A 19,182-nucleotide genomic window follows, 5' to 3' on the forward strand; every position below is an offset into this window, starting at 1 on the left:
AGCTATATAGTGTTACCCAGCGCGTTGTCAATCGTTCCAACCAATCAATATACTGTCAATTATACATGCTAAGGACGCGAAATTGCTAGGAGATTCTTGTGTATCATTTTCTAGTCGATGCGACCGTGGGAACGTCCTCTCCAAGATCATTAGGGGCGTTCAAGAGATGGTGGTCAACGGAACAAATTCGACACTCCCCGCAATCTTACCCCTCCACACTACAAATCCCATCATAGAGAGAGACAGAATGAAGATATGCAAAGCAGGTAATAAAGCTGCAATTTGCGTAAAACAAATCTCACGGATATCTGTTCTTGGTCCAATTACATCTTCACTCGCACCAAGTGAGAGACCACGCAATCGGATTTGAGCACGCATTCGTGACCAGTTTGCCCGTCTCCTGGTCGCACGCAATGACGGGACTTTGGCAGATGCCTGCCCGCCGACCGCCAGGGCCATGCTGGCCTTCGTGATGCGCAAGGTTCGGGCGAACCACACGTGAGGCTTCCTGTGGGCGGGGTGATGGCGTAGCCCACGGTCGAGACCTGCTGCGACGCCCATCGCCTTATCACTTCGGTTCGACGTGTATAGATGGTTGCCGGACATGAACGCTTGCGACTCGGGCGTCTTGGACAACTCGTTAACGATGCAGAGTGTGTCGGTGATCTGCCGCCCGGCAACTAGTGGAAGGCACCGTGGCGCGGGCCGTCGCCGTCGCCTGCCTTGACCAGCCTAGCGTGCCGAAGTCGAAGTTGTCGCTGCGAGAGAAGTTCCTTATTCAATCGTCCGCATCATTGAAACGCCCGGCGCCAGCCAAAGAGTGCGGCCAGAGCCAGGTGACGCGACGCAGACACATCACCGTCATCATTTTCATGACGATGGAGCTCACTTGCAATCTGAACGAGGTTCAACGTATTAACGAAAGGAACCAGAAACAGGTTCCACATGATACTTAAGGGAACGGCGCCAGCCAAAATCCCACGGGCGCAACCCCAATGGCTCGACCCGTCAAGCTGCCGACATCGTGAGGTTCCTTTTTGGATTATCCCAATCTGCGACCTGTATTGCATGCAAATATGCCAAGCTTTCCATGTTCAAACCGAGCGGTGGATTTTGGACTTGTCGCAATGCCGATCAACGGACAGAAGTAAGATAGCGGATGTGTATCTAACAAACCTCGTTCCGTCTGCCCGATGGGGAACTTCTCGGAGCGTCACCCCGTGGTGAGTGGGACGCGGCGGAGCTAAGGACGCCCCAGGTAGGCCGTCCATTGTCCAGTGGTTTTAGCCTAATGGTCCAATTGGATAACATGCCCAAGATAATATGCTTGGCAGAATGATAATCCCCGAGACATTTCCTTTTCCCGTTTCAAGTCAAAGCCCCCTGCACGTGGCCACTCGGGGCTGCCCGTCAGCGCTCTCCATCCGGGGCGAGCTACCTCCCTACGGAACACAGTATTCAGGTTCAGGTGGATTCAATATCAACGCATCATCTGGCACTCCGCGACGGACACAAAATATCAACTACATTGCACGATTATGGGCCCATCGTCATGAACCGGTATATTGCCCATGGCTTTGGTGAATGAGCTGTCGTGCTGGGTCAGTCTCCATGTGACCCTTTCTACCGAACGCACTGGGGGCTCTAATCTGGGGTAAGTAGGATTCATCATGTTCAATGATGCCACCGGCACGTGCCGACCATCTGGGGTAATGTCCTGCTGCATTGCAACGGTGGAAATATCGCCCTGCTGGGTTCTAGATGTTCTAGATGGGAATTCGGCTTTGCATGCCGTCTCGTCAGCCCGCCCGGCCAGCTTGGGCCCGTGCAACAGCTGATGTTGGGCCGATTTCAGGAAGGGAGGCTGATGTTGGCGATGAACAAGCGATATATCACTCTATAGGGCCACCCAGTCACGGGGTCTGGTTTAGATGAGACGGGCCACACCCGCGGTCCTCATTAGGCAGTCCACCCCCATGAGCCAGATCGGCATATTCAATGCGGCCAAGAAAGCCTTAGTTCCCTTGGCGCTGCTTCGGAACGCGTGCTGGCCGTTGGACTGGGTCCCGTCTGTCGAGGAAAGCCCCGGATGGACTGACCGAGATCCCACGAATGGTAGATAGCACCTCATACGTGGGGGATACACCTCCACGAAGTTATAAGGCTCATGGAAACCAGCGTCTGTCTTCGCCATCTCTCTGTTTGGTCCCAAGGCCCAAGAGTCCAAGGATCCAAGAGCGAAAGCACTCTTGCTCGGAAACGAGAATCGCCACCAACATCGACTCAGACTTCTCATATCCATTCCCCATCATGCACAAGACGAGTCTGTGCCTTGGGCTGCTAGCCTCTCTCGTCCAGAGCGTGGCCCTAGATAAGCGCGCGTCTATCGACGACTGCCTCCGTACCGCAGCCGTTCCGGTCAACGAGAGGGACTCAACCAGCTGGGCCCAGGATACCTTGCCCTTTAATGACCGGCTACACTACAACCCGGTAGCCATCGCTGTGCCGACGACGGTTGCTCACATCCAGGCCGCCGTGTCCTGCGCCGTCAAAGTCGGCGTCAAGGCGACGCCCAAGGGAGGAGGCCACAGCTACGCGTCCAGTGGGCTCGGCGGGGAGGATGGACATCTCGTCATCCAGCTGGATCGGATGTACAACGTAACCCTAGACACCAAGACCAACATTGCGACGATTCAGCCGGGAGCGAGGCTCGGCCACGTCGCCACGGAGCTGTTCAAGCAAGGCAAGAGGGCCTTCTCGCACGGCACCTGCCCCGGGTAGGCAACTCTCAATTCTTACTGATTCCTGTCGGCCGAGCCTGTGGCAGATGCTAATCGTATCATAGAGTCGGCGTCAGCGGCCACGCGCTGCACGGCGGCTTCGGGATGAGCTCGCACAAGTACGGCCTGGCGGCCGACTGGATCGTGGGCGCGACCGTGGTGCTGGCCAACTCGAGCGTGGTGCACGCGTCGGCGACGGAGAACCCGGACCTGTTTTGGGCGCTGCGCGGGGCGGGGTCCAACTTCGGCGTGGTGGCGTCGTACGAGTTCGACACGTTCCCGGCCCCCGCCGAGGTGACGTACTTCAGCATGCCGTTCCGGTGGAACGCGACGACGGGGCTGGCCAACCTGGCCAAGGTGGAGGCGTACGCGCGCGACGCCATGCCCGCCGACCTCAACATGCGCATGTTCTCGTCCGGCTTCTCGTCCCAGCTCGAGGGCCTGTTCTACGGCAACGTCTCGGGCCTGCAGGCCGCCCTGGCGCCTCTGCTCGCCGCCACCACGCCGCCGTTGAAGCTCATGCAGGCGGTCAACACGACGTGGATGGATGCTTTTGCTCACTACGCCAATGCGCCGACGGATCCCACGCATCCCTACGCCCAGGTAAGAGAGAGAAGCCCCAGGACATGCTCACGCCCATAACTGACGTCTTCCGCAGCAAGAAACATTCTACAGCAAGAGCCTGGAACTCAAGGACCTGAGCGGTGACGTGGGGAAGAACTTCACCAACTACTGGTTCGGGCAGACGTCCAAGAACCAGCGGTCATGGTGGTTCCAGCTGGACATCCACGGGGGCAAGAACTCGGCCGTGACCAACGGGGAGCACGGGCTGTCGTCGTACGCGCACCGGGACAAGCTGTTCCTGATCCAGCTGTACGACCGGACGTACTTCGGGGCGTACCCCAAGGACGGCTTCCCGTTCCTGGACAAGTGGGTCGAGGCGACGACGGCGCCCCTGGCCAAGGAGGACTGGGGCATGTACATCAACTACGCCGACTCCAACCTCGACCGCGCCACGGCCCAGCGCGTCTACTACGGCGCCAACCTGCCGCGCCTGCGCTCGCTCAAGGCCGCCTACGACCCCAAGGAGGTCTTCTACTATCCCAGTTCGATCGCGCCCGCCGTGGCCGGGTAGGCGAGGCAATGTGGTGACAGGTAGAAGGACGCCAGGAAGGGGCAAAATTTGATAATGCAGACAGACTAATTGATTTCTCCTATCCACGTATTTGCTTGACAATTCATTCCTGCCATCTCGTTTTTCGCTCAGTATCCCCGTGGTGAGACGGAGTCAAAACCAACATCCGCGTACCTGGCCAGGTTTTTGATCCGACAGACAGTAGCAGATCCATCGTCTTCTCCTCCGACCGCCAGTAACGGGTGTTATGGAAGATCAGGCGGCGGCAGTTCCGTTCCTCGGGATCCAGCCGGAATTTCCCCCCTTTATTATTCGTTGGCGCTTTGTAGATCACCTCCCACTCCAAATGCTGTGTTTCATAACCTTTGAGGTAAAAGTCGATATCAAACATAAGCCGCGCCTCTTCGAGGGGCGGCATGCGCGTCAGCGCCCTGGCCCAGGTGTAGAGCATTGGCTGCAGGGTGGCGTCTTGTGGTACGTGGGGTTGGTGGTGAGGAAACCCCTCGGGGTCATTAGTGTCAGTATGAGGCTCATGCTCATGCTCATTGATGTGCCCAACAATACTCAGTAAATTGAAAAACGGGTCCGGGGGCCCATCAGGCTCATTATCCGGGAGCGTCGGCGGGCGGTCGTAGGGGTCCACGAGCGGGTTCTGCGGAGGATAGCGGGACATCAATCTGCCTTCAATTCCGAAATACCGCCATCCGGACAGGAGATGGTGCGCCAATATCACGTTGAATTCCTTCAACCTGGGCCACTCTGGCGCCTTCGACGTCAACCTCGCTAGCAACAGGCCAGAACAAGGATCCGTCAAAGCTGCCTTCGACGTTGAATCTTTCCAACCGCTGCGACCAGACTCGCAAAGCGGCGCCCACCAGATCGTATCCTTGGGGATAGGTAAGATCAGCCAGGGGGTCTTCCCAAGGGATTTCACAAAAGCGCGCTTCTTTTAGTGAAGCCCGAGTAACCTTATGCAGCTGCTCCGAATAGACAGCCAAAGCCTCGGCAAAGCTCCGGCGTTCTTCTCGAAGAAGTTCCGGGTACATTGTGTCGTCCACTGCCTTCAAAACCAGGTCTAGTTCCTCAAGACCAGACATGCGTGCAGCTATATCTAGCTGGACTTTCGCAGCGCACGGCCGATGAAATGGTTTAAACACTGATGACACATGCAATGGAGCGTGGGGAGCTCATCAGCCCGAGGCAAGATAATGCACGTGCCAGCGTGCCGTAGGTCATCTTCCGTATCCCATGGAACACCATCTGTATCCTCTAGGTCGATTCCGCGATAGGAATGAGCAACGTTTTCGAGTTTGAGATGTATATCTGGGTGGCGCTGCAGAGGTACGCCCTGGTCGCCGTCGCCCGTGCTCACCAGATCTGAGTGGAGCAGGAAGTCGAAGAGTCGACGTATGTGCAAACCGAACTCCTCGCTTACGGCTGCGGTTTCCACGGGACGCTCGAAGCGCATAGCCAGGTTGGCTGCGGGCAATTTGACTTCGAGGCTCAAATAGCGTAGTCAGCCGAGTCCGCGCCCCTGTAGACCTTGGGCATAGTAGTCGGCCAGGCCATGTCCACCAAGTTTCAACTGTAGCCAGACGCGGCGTTGGACTGCCACCTGGAAGGCGGGAGAGATGACGGCGTAGGGCGCTAAACGGTATCCCTGGCCTCGCGGTAAGAAGTCGACAATCCGGTCAACATTCTCGGGCGGCAAACGCTGCATGGTTCATACATAAGAAGTTGGTTGGATGGGGCAGACAGAAGATGGGGGAGGATGGGGCTGAAGAGGAAACATGAAGAGAGATTTGCACGGAGCATAACAAACAGGCAAAGCCCCCCGCTCCGTGACACGTTAACCCTGAATGTTGAATGACTGTTTGCCTGTTCCTTGACTGCTGAGACGCTGTTACCCGCGTTATGGTGTACAGTACAGTCCCAAGGAATTGGCGGGCCCTTGCACGTATTACTCATGATGTTTCCAGCCAATTGCCTCTTTTTCCGCGCAAAAATATCCTTCTAATAACCATGGGCCGATGCACTGATTGGTACAGTATCGAGCCCAAGAGAAAACGATCAAGAAAAGCAAATAAAGAGGAATGTACTTTATGTATCTCCATCACCAGCTGCCAGCATTGGTCGATGCTTGCAACTACAGCTGTTGAGGTTATACGATGCATGTAATATAGCTATTACCCGGATAACGCTATTCGATAATTAGTTCTTCTGGAGGCTGAAATATCTCTGTACCAGATAATATTCAGGGGTAAATGTGCATGGCCTGTTAATTAATTATGTAAGTGGTTATGTATAAAGCACTCCATATTACTAATACCATTTCCTTGGCTGCCGAAGCTTGATAATCAGTGCTGGTACAATAGAGACACGATGCAGCGACGACACGACACGATGAAGCCAAACCTGAGTGCCGTCCAGTGGGGCTCGAAAGGGTTGTTCCCCCGCGATATCGTCCGTTGTCGCCTGTTTCCCACCAAAGCAAGGGGCGGGGAGAGGCAACGATGCGCCGTCGGCTTTTGCTTGCCGGCCTTTTCTTTGCCTGCATCTTGGAAATTCTGGGGATAGAGTGTCGTTAGCGTCGTGTTGCGCCGTTGTCACTGCAACGTCGGGCCCGTCCCGAACGGGTCACATCCCCGGTCGTGTATTGATTGACATTTCCCCTCCATTCGACAACGCCAACACCCAGGAACTCCCACTTCCCATGGATCCAGCCATCAGTTCGCGTTGATGCGACGCCTGCTATCTATTCATGCGCCTATGACAGGAGCCCAGGGTCCCTGCCGCGCTTGCTCTGGGCCTTGTCTCCCGCCGGTCTATAGGGCTTAGATTGTATCGATAAGAGCTGAATGCAACCCAACGTGTCATGCTCCAATCTCCGCCCCCCCCAGGTATTCATGCCCTGTCTGCCTATCCACACGCCGAACCAAGCATCGTCACATTGACCGCCAACCGCCCAAGAGTCGAGTGGTACGCTGCCGCCAGACCAGGCATATCCTCCGCTGGATGCAGGGGTCGACACCTGTCAGACCAGGATCTCGTGCCACTACATACATGCAGAGTCGGACGCGGCGCCGTCTCCAGTAACGGGCCTGCACTGGGAGCATGTTCCTGAATCGTTATAAGTAGCAGTATAGGCCAACTAGAGGTGCCCTAAAGCGAGCACGCAATCAGTATAAAGAGCATCTCGTCTCCCTCCCATAATCTCAATATTGAATCCTTTCATCATCCTCATCCATCCATCCACCAGATCACTCGCCTCATCAGCCAAACAGCCAACCCCCTCACCTCTCAAAATGAAGATGCAATTCGCTTTTGTCGCCGCCCTTGTGGCCGTCGTTGCCGCCGCCCCGGCCACCACCCGTGAGTCTTGACCCGTGCACCTTGCACAGCAGTCATGTCGGCCGTTCTACCCACTGACACAGGCACCTCACTTTTAGCTGCCAACCCCCTGGCCGTCGAGGCCCGCCAGTGTGTCCCTGAGGGGGCAGCTGCAGCGCCCACAGCCAATGCTGCTCATGGAACTGCCGCTTCGGCGGCCTGCCCAACCAGTCCACTTGCAGGCCCCCTCTGGGAAGCCCCAACGACAAGATCTAGAGGTCTAACCTGAGATATGCCCCTGGACGGAGCAGGTTTTGGTAATGAAAGGGAGATTTACTGAGGATGCCTGAGGAATGTAACGCATATGTCAGCAGGTAGATGGCCGTTTGTATCCGTTATCGGGGGGACAATTGCACGGACAGAAACCAGTACTGGTTATATGAGAAAATGTCCACCATATCCAATACTACCATCTTACCAGATACAAGATCCAAGTGAATGAGCCGGACCAGTGAGAAGCTCACACCATGTTATACCTCGTCAATCTGGACGCCTGCTCTGTATGTCACGCAAATCAAGTTATAGGCAAATGAGGAGGTTCGATACCACTTGGACCTTCTCGAAAAATACGTTAAACGGGGGTAAGGATACGCCAGCCGTTGTACGTGAGAAGCCAGGTGTATCCTTGGTCAAGGCATGACCAACCACATTGATCGAATGCCCTGTCTCTTTTCTAGAACAGGGCTGTTCTAAGTTACTCATATATACTTCCCTCTCCACGACGCGTGAATACAAGAACCTGCTCCCAACTAGGACTGATAGTCTCCCCTGTCAGTGGCGGGGTGTATGTAAGAGCCCCACTAGGCGTCCACTGCCTATACGGTACATGCATCTCAGTCACATGATGTACCAAGGTAAGGAGCAAGAAGCTGCTCTGACTCTTCGATCCGATTGATCCTTATGCAAGCGAGATGTGGCACAGTTGGTAGTCAGGATGCGCTAACCTACATAATGCACCTACTGACCGCTGGGCCGGTGTCAGGTTTCCATCCTGCATCCTCAAAGCTGCAAAGCCAGAACAACACTATTGTCCCACTACAAATTCTGATCAATACTTGGTGAAGACTTGGCAAGATGACCCTTGAATTTCTCGGTTCCTCAGTTCGACTGGGCTTGGCTCTGAGGACAGTACTTTTTCTGGCCGCTGTATGGGTCGCGCAGTTTCTGTACCGTGGTCTGACGGCACGGGCACGATTTTTGAGATGGAGAGCCCGCGGCATAGTGAGTAACAACGCATCCATACCGGTATTGCACTAAATAATATCCTCGCAGCCAATCATGGAACCATATTCTCTCATCTTTGGTCACCTCCCGATGATGCGAGCTCTTCGGCAGGGCTGGCCATCCGACAGTCACACCACCTACGCCAACGTCAAGATTGTCCGTGAATGGAAGAAGCACTTCCCCGAGGCATCAGAGTGTCCTCCTGTCATTTACTTGGATCTTTGGCCAATTATGCCCGAGCCATTTGCCATGATCGTCGATCCCGCTTTGGCTTCACAGCTGACACAGGAAACTCCGCAACCAAGGCATCCCATATTCAAGTGGGCTCAGGTCCCCATCACTGGTGGGCTGGACTTGTTGTCCGCAGACCCGGTCAACCATAAGCTGTGGCGTTCCAGGCTGATCCCCGGGTTCTCGCCGCGGAACCTAGCCACTCACGTCCCGGCTATGATAGAGGAGGTTCAGACCTTCGCCGATATCGTCAAATCCAAGGCCGGCAAAGGGGGCGATTGGGGTGATATGTTCACCTTCTACGACAAGACCGTCGCCTTGACCTTCGATGTCATTGTGAGGGTCGCTACGTAAGTGACTTGGAACATTTTGCGGTGCATTTGTTGTGTCCTTGGACTGACTATTAGAAAGTGGCCTTCGACTTTTTGAACAGACTAACACTCCAGGGCCCATGCTGCTGGCGCTGCGAGCTCTTATCTCATATGCCAAGTTCAACAGCTTGCCAAATAGACTCGAGCGTCTGACACCGAAGTATAAACGTGTCATTGGCCACAATTCGAAGATCATGGCAGACGTACTTCTCCCTCAAATAGTAACACGTCTTGCTGCATCGGATGCACCAAGAAGCCAGAAGACGATTATAGACATGGCGATTCAAGAAGTGAAGAATAGTGGTCAGAGCCCCAGCTCCGATTTCATCGACATTGTGGCCTCAAACATCAAAATGTTCCTTTTCGCAGGCCATGATACAACTGCCCAAACGCTGTGAGTACTCAAAAATCCATTGATACTCTCTGGATTTACCCGAAGCTGATATGAAGGCAATCTAGCTCGTGGGTATACTGGGAGCTCCAACGGCATCCCGAGGTGCTTGCAAAGATGCGTGCCGAGCATGATGAGAAACTCGGCACAGACCCGAGGCTAGCGAAGGAAGTGCTTTCAGAAAACCACCACCGACTGAGTGATCTTCGGTACACGGCCGCCGTCATCAGAGAAACCCTACGCCTCCGGACTCCGGCCGGCACCCTGCGCCAGACCAGCCCCGACTTCCGTCTTGTCGACAAGCACGGCGTCGTATACCCCACCAGGAACACCGTGACGCAGACCATCCCAACCGTTATCCACGTTCGCCCGGAGTTCTGGCCGCGCCCCACCGAGTTCGTCCCGGAGCGGTTCCTGGTTCCGGACGACCATCCACTGCACCCCGCCAAGAACGCGTACCGGCCCTTCGAGCTCGGCAGCACGCGCTGCATCGGCGAGGAGATGGCCATGATGGAGATGAAGCTCGCGCTGGTCTTCACGCTGCGCGAGCTCGATTTCGATTTCAACTACGCCCTGTGGGACAAGGTGATTGGCCGTGTTGTGCCGCCAGGGGAAGGCCTGGTGTACGGGCAACGCGCTTACCGTGCGGGACAAGGCATCGGGCATATCAAGGATAATCTGCCGGCTCGAGTTCGCTGGAGGGCAGTGAACAATGCTGACTAGTCAGTGTAGGGAGGGGGCCACCGCGCCGCTGAATGTGGCTTCTATGCGCGTCAGAGGTAAATTGTCATTTAGTACACAGTGTTCTGGGCTTTGGAATTCTAGCTAACCTCACACACAACGTTTCATTCAATGAACTTAGCGACCGCATCGATGACTGGGTCGTGCTTGAGCCCGACACCACTTGGGGTGCCCACGGACGGGTGCTCGTCTCGCAGCGCATGTGGGACTTCAGGACTGATCGCTTCGTCATGACGGTGTCTCAGGAGGCATTGGTCCTGTTGAAGCAGAAGCAAGCTAAGATGCAGATATCTACAATATTTATGGCAATGCTCATTCCTGTAGACTGCGGTATCTTGTTTAGGTGTCGAACTTCAATTTGGTACTGTCTAATACCCAATATAGCGCCATCCCAAGTCGATCTGTTGCTGTGTCACCCCGCTCTTCATAGCTTTCCTCTGTTGCTCAGGGGTCCCGTCCAGGAGCTTGTTCAGGCTGCGCACATGCCAGCGATAGGTGGTAATGGTGAGAAAGAAGACTGCCACACAACCTAGCACTGCATGTTGTTGCGAGAACGAGGTCAGTTAGTAATAAGACATGGTTTGTTTTGCAAAGAGAACTAACTCGAAGAAAAGAGAGTAGAAGATACTTACGACATCCAAATGCAGCGTTGTAATGAGGGGGTGCGTACCAGAGGTAGCTGGCCCATATGTTGCTAAGCCCGCCGAGCGAGTTGATCATGGCCGTCCCGGCGGACCGTTTGGGGTAAGGGCGGGCCATGTGCAGATTGAGGGTCTTGTACATCATGATCTGGGGGAGCGCTGCGTGATATCTCTCGTCAGCCTTTTGCTGACCACACAGGGGGCGTAAAGGGGAAAAGGGGGAGGGGATAAACATACCGACAGCCGTTGGCATCAACATCATGGCGAAGTAGCGAGCCCCTGTATTCAACGTTGCCAATGAAATGGAAAAGGCAATGACCCCAACACCCAAAGATCCCACAATCATGGAGTAGATAGAGTTGTACCGCTATAATGGTCCAGCAGCGTCAGCACGGGAAATATCACCCAGTAAGATAGGTAAAGGGAGCTTACATCACTGGCCCACGAAGCGCCGATAAAGACCAGTACGGCGAATAGATAAGGAGGTGCTGTCAGTAAGAGCGTTTGGTTCTTTCCGTAACCCAGCGTTTGCACAATGGATCTGCATCACAAAAGGGGCGTTAGCTATCACACCATACTTGAGGACAAGGGAGTAACCCAAACCCAGAAGACATCTAGAAAGGCCCACTCACGGGAAGAAGTTCCCACTCGAACCGATGGCTTGTGTCATGAACATACACCACACGAGCGCCCATATCTTGGGGTCTTTCAGCGCGAGCATGAAGCCCTGTCTCGTTGATGTGTCCTCGTGGGCCTCGCCGACGCCTGCCTCCTTCTCGAGCCGCCATACGGCATAGTCGCGCTCCACAGGGCTCAGGAGGCGGGCGTTGTGGGGGTACTCGGGCATCACGAGAGCAAACAGGATGCCGCAACCGACAGTCACCACGCCTTCACTGTTACCACCGAGTACGTTAGGACTACCGTCAGTCTTGTGCGCCATTTCTGGGGATGAGGGATCGGGAAGAGCGCGTAGCTGGAACTCACACGATGAAAAGCCACCGCCATCCCGCGATACCGTGTCGCCCGTCCAGGGTGAGACAAGCGGCGGCCACAAACCCACCGAACGCGCTGCCGAGCTGCTGGGCGATGAACAGCCCGGCCAGACGCTTGCCCAGCTCGTTTTTGGTGTACCAGGCACTCAGAAAGTAAATGACGCCCGGGAAGAAGACGGCCTCGGTCACGCCGAGGAAGACGCGAACGGCCAGAAGGGACTGATAGGTCTGGACGGCGGCCGTCGCGGCGCTGACGCAGCCCCAGATGAGGGCGGCACTGCAAATGTCTGCAGAGTTTGTTGATATTAGTATGGATCCTAGGACAGGGGAGGGGGATTGGATCGGGGATGATATCAAAGCTTACATAGACCGGGACGGGAAACCTTGGTTATGATGAGATTGGAAGGGATCTGGAATGGGATGTAGCCGACTATTTCCCAATGATAAAATCGACGCACGTTAGAATGACTGGAATTGACCGCTCCAGGCCGCTCAGCGAACACCATTGGGGCTCTCTAACGTACCGAAGAGAATCGAGATGGCGGTTGCGAAATCGCGTTCACTCATATTCAGGTCTTTAGTGATGCCGTATACTTTCGAGGCAGCCAAGGCGGACCTATCAACAACTTCGAACTCGCACGAACACGTCAGCGAGGTCTGCCTCAACGGAAAGACTACTCAAGTATATGGCTGCAGTTCCACTTGTGGTGATAGGAAGGCATCAGAGCTTACAGTTGAGAATGTAAAGGACAGTGATGATAGGCCTAGGGCAGGTGAGATTTCGAAGTCAGCACTTATCCCATGTCTCTTCAACGGGGCCAGGATGCGTCAAGGGAGGGCTAACGTACAGAATAACAAAATCTACCTTCCGAACCATTTTCGTCTCAAGCTTTTGGAGGTCGTCGTCGGTCATATCACGCAAGCTCTCAGGGGTGGCGACGGCATAGTCTTCCACAGACTTTGAAAAGGCCTCGTCGACATGTCGGGCGCCAGACTTGGAAATGTCGCCGTCGGCCGTGATACTAGGTCTGTCCAGACTATTTGCCATGGTGATGGCGGCGGCAGCGAGATCTAAGCCTCGATAATACAGGGTGCTGTACAATAGGCAGGAAGCTATGGCGGTGTACTAGGTCAAGTACAGGCACATGTGGGAAACACGTACGAGAACGATCCGGTTTATAGCAAAGGTTTCAAGTGTCCAGTATGACAAACGATTGAATTACCTTGCAGCCCAGTATTCCAGGAATGAAAAACGACAGGAGCATGAGTACCCAGCTCACCCAGCTAGTCGGATACTTCCCCGACGTCAAGAATCGGTAGTTGAGCCGACATCCCCTTTTCCTTCACTTATTACCCCAAAAAAGCCTGCCGAGGCAAACGATAACCCCACGATCTGGTTGCCGTACCCCGGATCTCCCCACCCCGCAACGCAACGTTCGACACCGTGCATTTCTTGGGTTGTATGGCTTACATCACTCTTTCCCTATTGGGGGTAAGAGTCGGGGCAGAGCCGCCTACTAACGTCGGCTCGGGTCCGTAAGCCACTACGACGCTCTGCTCCAGCTACAGGTCACGCGAGCCGCTGAGTGGACGACGAGTCTCGGATATGACTGCAGGACCCGCCAGCCATGGCATCTTGGCGCTGCATCCACTGACCATTTCTTGTTAGCGTAGCCGATCGGCTAATTTCTTGGAGAACCAGATTTCCCCCGTACTTGAGCCCTCCCAATGACCGGAGCAAAAGAATGCCTCATTTAAATCTCCTGTGAGAGCAAACCTGGGGAATTTTCATCACGAACCCAAACTGCACCTGGAGTTGGCCGGATATCGCACTGTTTCCGGCCCAAATAAAAGAGAGAGACAAAGGAGAACTTCAAACGGGGTGAAAGGAATTGGACATGGGAGGAATCCAACATCCGCCTGTAGCAGAGCTGCCTGGCGATGATATTATTTACTGCACAACTACTGGTGCTACCATTGAATCACAAGGCCTTGTTCTGACTGTTATAATATTATTCTCTATGTGAATCTACGTACCTGATTGCTCTGCAGCAGGGTCAGTGACACCTATGCTAACCTACAGAAGTGTGATAGGCAGTGGCAGTAGTAACACAGCCCGCCTCACTCTTATGACACCCCCTTACTCAGCCTCACCTCCGTCTCCTGCAGCGGCCGAACCGTCCGCTCGATCCAAGCCTGCTTCTCCGCATCCGCGTAGACCGGATACGGCCTCCGGCAATGGCAGCCCCCGGGCGGGTACCCGAGCAGCCTGGCCACGATCCACTTGGTGCCGTTGATGCCGCCCTTGGCGAAGCCCCATTCCATGCCGGCCAGCGCCAGCTGCGCCGCCTCGGCCTTCTTGGCGTGGCCGGCGCGGTACAGGTCGAAGATCTCGAGGCAGGCGCGCGGGTACAGGTTGGCGACGCCCGTGATGGTGCCGACGCCGCCGACGGCCAGCGCCGGCACCAGCCAGTCGCTCTGCCCCGCCAGGGCGGCGAAGCGCGCGGGCGGGAACTCGGCGGCGACGCGCGCCACCTTGGCGATGCCGCCGCACGTCAGCTTGACGCCGACGATGTTGGCGTGCTGGCCCAGACGGCTCAGCATCTCCGAGTTGACGTCGAGCCCCGCCGCGACGCCGGGGAAGTTGTAGATGACGATGGGGATGGGGCTGATGTCGGCCAGCTCCTCGAAGAACGCGGCGATGGCCTCAAAGTCCATGGCGAAGTGGAAGTAGCTCGGGACCAGGACGAGGGCAAAGTCGGCCCCGGCTTTGTGGGCGAGCACGGTCTCGGCGATGACGTCGCGGGTGCAGCCGCCGCCGCATCCCATGGTGATGGGGAGATCAGGCCGGCTTAATCGAGTGGCCACCTCACGTGTGGTTGTGACGAGTTTCGACTTCTCTTTAGGTGTGAGCGTGACGGCCTCGCCATTGGTACCAGCAAGCACGACTACGGACATTAGGTTAGCGCCGTCATTTTTGTGCTCGGAATTCCACGTGTAGAGATTTGAACTCACTGCCGTGCAGACCAGAGCTCACCAAGAACTCAAGGTGTTTTGTTTGAATGTCCCAATCTATTTCCTGTGTAGCGTCACTGCGGAACCATGTTAGACTTGGCACGTGGACGCCTGGCGGGAAGGGCTTCGACGTCGAGTTAGGCAATTGAGCACCCATGACGACTAGTGAGTGATTGTTGCTGGATTGAGATATAAGTGGTTAAAATCAAGCTAAAGGGTCGTTTGACAAACAGAAGACCTGAAGATCAGGTGAAAAAAGGATCAAAGATTGGCAATACCAGCACGGAGCCTAAAATAAGTGAGGATGGGTTTTGGCAATCGCGCAGCGAGTCGCCGACGCAGGATCAGCCTGTGGACTCAGAATGTCATGATGGAGAGATGTGGGTTAGCGATCATGCCATTAAGCGGTTCTGACTGTGTATCGAAACGGGGCCGATCGCAACTATTCCCGCGAGCCGACCTGTCACCAACAAATCCAAACCCTATCGCAAGCATGGTGGTGAGCCAGAACATATCCCAACGCAAGCGTGGGGGTGCAGTGTGCGCCGATACGATCGGCTAATACATGCGAGACCCGATACCCGAGCTGCAAATGCCAAGAGTTGGATCTCCTAGTTATGACCTGTTGCTCCAATTTCCCCCACACTCGCTCTAAGGCGAGCGGGGCAAGTCTGGGACTTGACAAACAGATCTGGGGAATTCAAGCATAAAGGATCTGGGGAGTAGCCGTCGCAATGATGCGTGACGTTGAACCATCGGCCTGGGGTGAGTGCCTGTTCATGAAAGCATAACCTAGTTTACCCATCTCTTCTTTCACTCAGGAAACTCGAAATGACTTCGAACCAGACGACAAATGGCGCGACGGACGGTGCGAAGCCCGTTGTGCTGCACCTTGGGGACCCGATCAAGTACAATACAGACATATACCAGCAATTGCAAGAGAAGTTCACCATAATAAGCCCCTCCGTGGAGGAAAGACAGAGGCCCATCTTCCTGCAATGTCTCCGCGAGGGAAAATGGGGCGAGTTCGCCGCCGTGTTCCGTCCATGGTGGGCAACAGGCGGGGAGATTGGCCGCATCGACAGGGAGCTTGTGTCGCTGCTCCCGAATTCGTTGAAGGTGTGGGCGTCGGCCGGGGCCGGCTACGACTGGGCCGACGTCGACGTCATGGCCGAGCGCGGTATCCTGTACTGTAACGGCGCGCTGGCGTCGTCGGAGGCCGTTGCCGACATGGCCATCTACCACATCATCTCCGTCTTCCGCAACATGCAATGGAGCAACATGGCGGGCCGGGCGAACGACCCCGATGCTTGGACAGATGCCCATATTAACGCGCAGTTCACGGCGCACAATCCGCAAGGACATGTCCTGGGCATTGTGGGCCTTGGAAATATCGGATACCGCATCGCCGTCAAAGCATTCAAGGCGTTTGACATGCGGATCACGTATTACGACCCATTTCCAAAGAGTGCCGCTCAGGAGTCGGCCATCCATGCGACTCGGTGCGCCAGCATGGAAGAGCTTCTTGCTGGCGCGGACTGCGTCATACTTGCCGCGCCGGGTGGCAGCGGCAAGCTTATGACCCAAGAGCGCATCGCACAGATGAAGCAAGGTTCTCGTCTTGTCAACATTGCGCGAGGCAGCCTAGTGGATGAGGAGGCCGTGGCGGCGGCCTTGGAAACCGGACATTTGTCTGCCGTGGGACTTGATGTCTTTGAAAATGAGCCCCGTCCCAACCCCAAACTGGCCAGCAAGAGGAACGCGACGCTCACTTGTCACACGGCGGGTGGCGCGCTAGAAACGGCCATGGGGTTCGAGGGATTGTCGATGAAGAACGTGCTGGCGGTATTGGCAGGACAGCCGCCATTGACACCGGTCAATCAGCACCTGATTGAAAAGCATGGGCAAGGCACATCCCGGCAATGAAGCATCCTCCGCGAATGTAGTGAATATCAGACAATGGCAAAACTCTGATTATAAATATCGTGCATGACGGATCGAATATCAACGCGAGTCTTGGTGTTGTCCTGGCGCGCCTGAACTTCCTCGAGCACTCGAGCGGTGATTCTCGCGTTGCCGGCCACCCTCCCCATCCTGATGATCTGTAACCTGATCCAGTCTCTTTCTTCGCTATCTTGAACCTCGGACCCTAGCATCAAGAGAGGCCAAAGCATGTTGATGGGCAAAGCGTCTTCGACGTCGAGACCTTCAGCAACAAGCCGCGCCAGATCGCGGATCTGCGCGACAGCCTCCGCGGCCTCCTTTGTCAAGGGGAACATCTTGTAAGCCACTCGGTGCAAGTGAAGTTTGCTCGCGTAGTAGTTGGCAAGATAGGTCCTGAATGACCTAGTGATCACATGTGCTAGGTGAGCAGAGATGTGTGGTGCAGTCAATCTACCAGCCACTGCGTGATCCATTAGAATGGGACGCTGTTCATACAGATATCTTAGATCAGCAGAAATGGCGGTTCCGAGGTTCATGACCTCCGTCTCGTCCTCGACCGTCCCTCGACTACGATGCCAGGGGTCAATCTGGGAGATTCGTCCCATAAAGCTCTGAACCTTCTGGAAGAACAAGATGCCAGGTTGATACAAGATCTGAAACAAGACGTCCTCAATGTCATCCTCGGGGTGATCCTTGGCTGTGGGAGTATCACTGTGGAGATTAGTTGAGGGAGAAGGTTGCACGAGCAGAGATTCGTCATCTTGAGACAGAAAAAGGCCATCACCACCGGCTGAGACAGCTCGCGCATCCAGCAAACGAAGCCAAAGGAAAAGCTGCTTTTCGAGGCCGACGAAACCGCCCTTAGAGCCCTGCTGGAATATTCGATAGGCTCTCTTGAGATGAGTATGGGCGGCTTCAATCCTGGCCTCGAGAATGTCGACGTAGCTGAGGAAGAACAACGCGACCAAGAGATTCTCCCGGTCATGGCTGTGCTTACCCGACGCAATGTCGTTCTTGTCGTAGGATGCAACCTCGGCGGCGGCATTGTCGTAGTGGTTCTGCGGGCTCGCCATCCAGGCACCGTCATGTCGGGATAGCATGAGATTGGAAAATGCTAGCACCGCCCAACGGACCATTCGGGAGGAGTTGGCCATTTTGACGAGTATCTGGCGGGTGGCGAACCACTGCTTCTGGGTCTCGACCTCGGAAAGGATGGGTGGGGTGACGGCGTGGATGAAGTAGTCCATGAGGCGATGATTCTCGTAGCTTGGGTCTGCGATTTGTGCTTGAGGCACGTGTGGACTGGTATCTGACAAGACAGATTGCTCGGATGATAGATTTCCTGCATCACGCTGATTGTGCGGGTTGGTAGATATGATCGGGGACGCCGAGAGAGCCTCAATATTGGGTTCGCCCTCCAACTGCTATGAGAGGCGACGGTTATCACTTGTATTCATTGCCCGCTCGCTGAACCATTTCAATGAACATCGATGCTACTCACCAGAAGTTGGGAATGAAAGCCGTCGTCGGGGACCGTTGCCTGCCAGCCATTGATGCCATCGCCGTCCCACATGAAACTTGCATAGTCAAAGACTTGATTGACTGATGGATCGGCGGCTAGGTTGGATATGCAGTAAGGAGAGGTTTCGGTACCGTGAGGGTTCGCCTCATGGCCAGCTCCCGTCAGAGGCTCCCCGTCGTTTGCCGCGACGCAGGAAGTGGCCGCAGCAGCCGGCCCACCATTGCGCGCCCGCCGAGATTGAGATGGTCGAGAGGGCTGCCATTTGCACTCGAAATTGAGACGTTCACAGTGCGAGCATCGCGGGCGTTGTTCGTCGCATTTCACCTTGCGCCGTCTAGAGGAGGACTTGGGATGAGAAGGCTGTACGCAACGCAGTTAAGAAAGAGGGGTTGTGCACGTACTTGCAGGTCAAACAACCGTCTTTGGACCGAGCTGACGACCTGTAAGACTGACTCTGCACCGACAGCCGGCGAGCGTGGACTATATCCATGTCATCGAGTAGTCTGTCACCGAATCGGCCATTGGAAGGCCTTGTGGATGGGATGAGCAAAATGGTTCGGGAGTTCAACGTCTCAATGCCACAGGATATTAGCTATGCCGAGAAAGATGGGGGTCCCGCGCGCCAGAGTGCGGGGGCGGGGTAATATTTACATAGGGGACAACCGCTGTAAATTTAGCAGCAGTTCAGGTACATGCATTTCAAAAGAGAAGACCCCAAGACACCTTACCCAATGCCTTTGTATGTACTTTTGTCGGCAGCCCGACTACCATGGTATGCAACAGCAGAATCCAAACCGGCGGAAAA

General features: G+C 55.2%; 8 protein-coding genes across 8 annotated transcripts; 4 read left to right on the forward strand and 4 right to left on the reverse strand.

Moving 5' to 3' along the window:
• Positions 1-2,310: 2,310 nt before the first annotated feature.
• PG998_006297 (chitooligosaccharide oxidase) lies at positions 2,311-3,915 on the forward strand (the record flags this gene model as incomplete). The annotated part of the gene is made up of 3 exons (XM_066873115.1): positions 2,311-2,777; positions 2,846-3,383; positions 3,439-3,915. 3 exons carry the CDS (start codon positions 2,311-2,313, stop codon positions 3,913-3,915), a joined length of 1,482 nt encoding a protein of 493 aa, XP_066733212.1.
• Positions 3,916-4,018: 103 nt separating this feature from the next.
• Positions 4,019-5,635, reverse strand: PG998_006298 (uncharacterized protein; the record flags this gene model as incomplete). The annotated part of the gene is made up of 4 exons (XM_066873116.1): positions 4,019-4,567; positions 4,614-5,026; positions 5,080-5,409; positions 5,458-5,635. 4 exons carry the CDS (start codon positions 5,633-5,635, stop codon positions 4,019-4,021), a joined length of 1,470 nt encoding a protein of 489 aa, XP_066733213.1.
• Positions 5,636-7,220: 1,585 nt separating this feature from the next.
• PG998_006299 (uncharacterized protein) lies at positions 7,221-7,534 on the forward strand (the record flags this gene model as incomplete). Its single annotated transcript, XM_066873117.1, has 2 exons — positions 7,221-7,287; positions 7,350-7,534. 2 exons carry the CDS (start codon positions 7,221-7,223, stop codon positions 7,532-7,534), a joined length of 252 nt encoding a protein of 83 aa, XP_066733214.1.
• Positions 7,535-8,619: 1,085 nt separating this feature from the next.
• PG998_006300 (Cytochrome P450 monooxygenase aflN) lies at positions 8,620-10,245 on the forward strand (the record flags this gene model as incomplete). The annotated part of the gene is made up of 3 exons (XM_066873118.1): positions 8,620-9,096; positions 9,194-9,525; positions 9,591-10,245. 3 exons carry the CDS (start codon positions 8,620-8,622, stop codon positions 10,243-10,245), a joined length of 1,464 nt encoding a protein of 487 aa, XP_066733215.1.
• Positions 10,246-10,631: 386 nt separating this feature from the next.
• Positions 10,632-12,944, reverse strand: PG998_006301 (MFS general substrate transporter; the record flags this gene model as incomplete). Its single annotated transcript, XM_066873119.1, has 10 exons — positions 10,632-10,798; positions 10,896-11,063; positions 11,142-11,271; positions 11,337-11,445; positions 11,537-11,821; positions 11,889-12,183; positions 12,261-12,326; positions 12,421-12,522; positions 12,629-12,660; positions 12,745-12,944. 10 exons carry the CDS (start codon positions 12,942-12,944, stop codon positions 10,632-10,634), a joined length of 1,554 nt encoding a protein of 517 aa, XP_066733216.1.
• Positions 12,945-14,023: 1,079 nt separating this feature from the next.
• On the reverse strand, positions 14,024-15,068 carry PG998_006302 (uncharacterized protein; the record flags this gene model as incomplete). Its single annotated transcript, XM_066873120.1, has 2 exons — positions 14,024-14,844; positions 14,912-15,068. The coding sequence occupies 2 exons, from the start codon at positions 15,066-15,068 to the stop codon at positions 14,024-14,026; spliced, it is 978 nt and encodes a 325-aa protein (XP_066733217.1).
• Positions 15,069-15,742: 674 nt separating this feature from the next.
• On the forward strand, positions 15,743-16,837 carry PG998_006303 (uncharacterized protein; the record flags this gene model as incomplete). The annotated part of the gene is made up of 1 exon (XM_066873121.1): positions 15,743-16,837. One exon carries the CDS (start codon positions 15,743-15,745, stop codon positions 16,835-16,837), a length of 1,095 nt encoding a protein of 364 aa, XP_066733218.1.
• Positions 16,838-16,863: 26 nt separating this feature from the next.
• Positions 16,864-18,867, reverse strand: PG998_006304 (uncharacterized protein; the record flags this gene model as incomplete). Its single annotated transcript, XM_066873122.1, has 3 exons — positions 16,864-18,279; positions 18,459-18,711; positions 18,779-18,867. The coding sequence occupies 3 exons, from the start codon at positions 18,865-18,867 to the stop codon at positions 16,864-16,866; spliced, it is 1,758 nt and encodes a 585-aa protein (XP_066733219.1).
• Between the last annotated feature and the right edge of the window lie 315 nt (positions 18,868-19,182).

Source organism: Apiospora kogelbergensis, assembly GCF_038363985.1.
Source record: "Apiospora kogelbergensis strain CBS 113332 chromosome Unknown utg000003l_segment0_segment0, whole genome shotgun sequence".
Classification (NCBI taxonomy): Eukaryota; Fungi; Ascomycota; class Sordariomycetes; order Amphisphaeriales; family Apiosporaceae; genus Apiospora; species Apiospora kogelbergensis.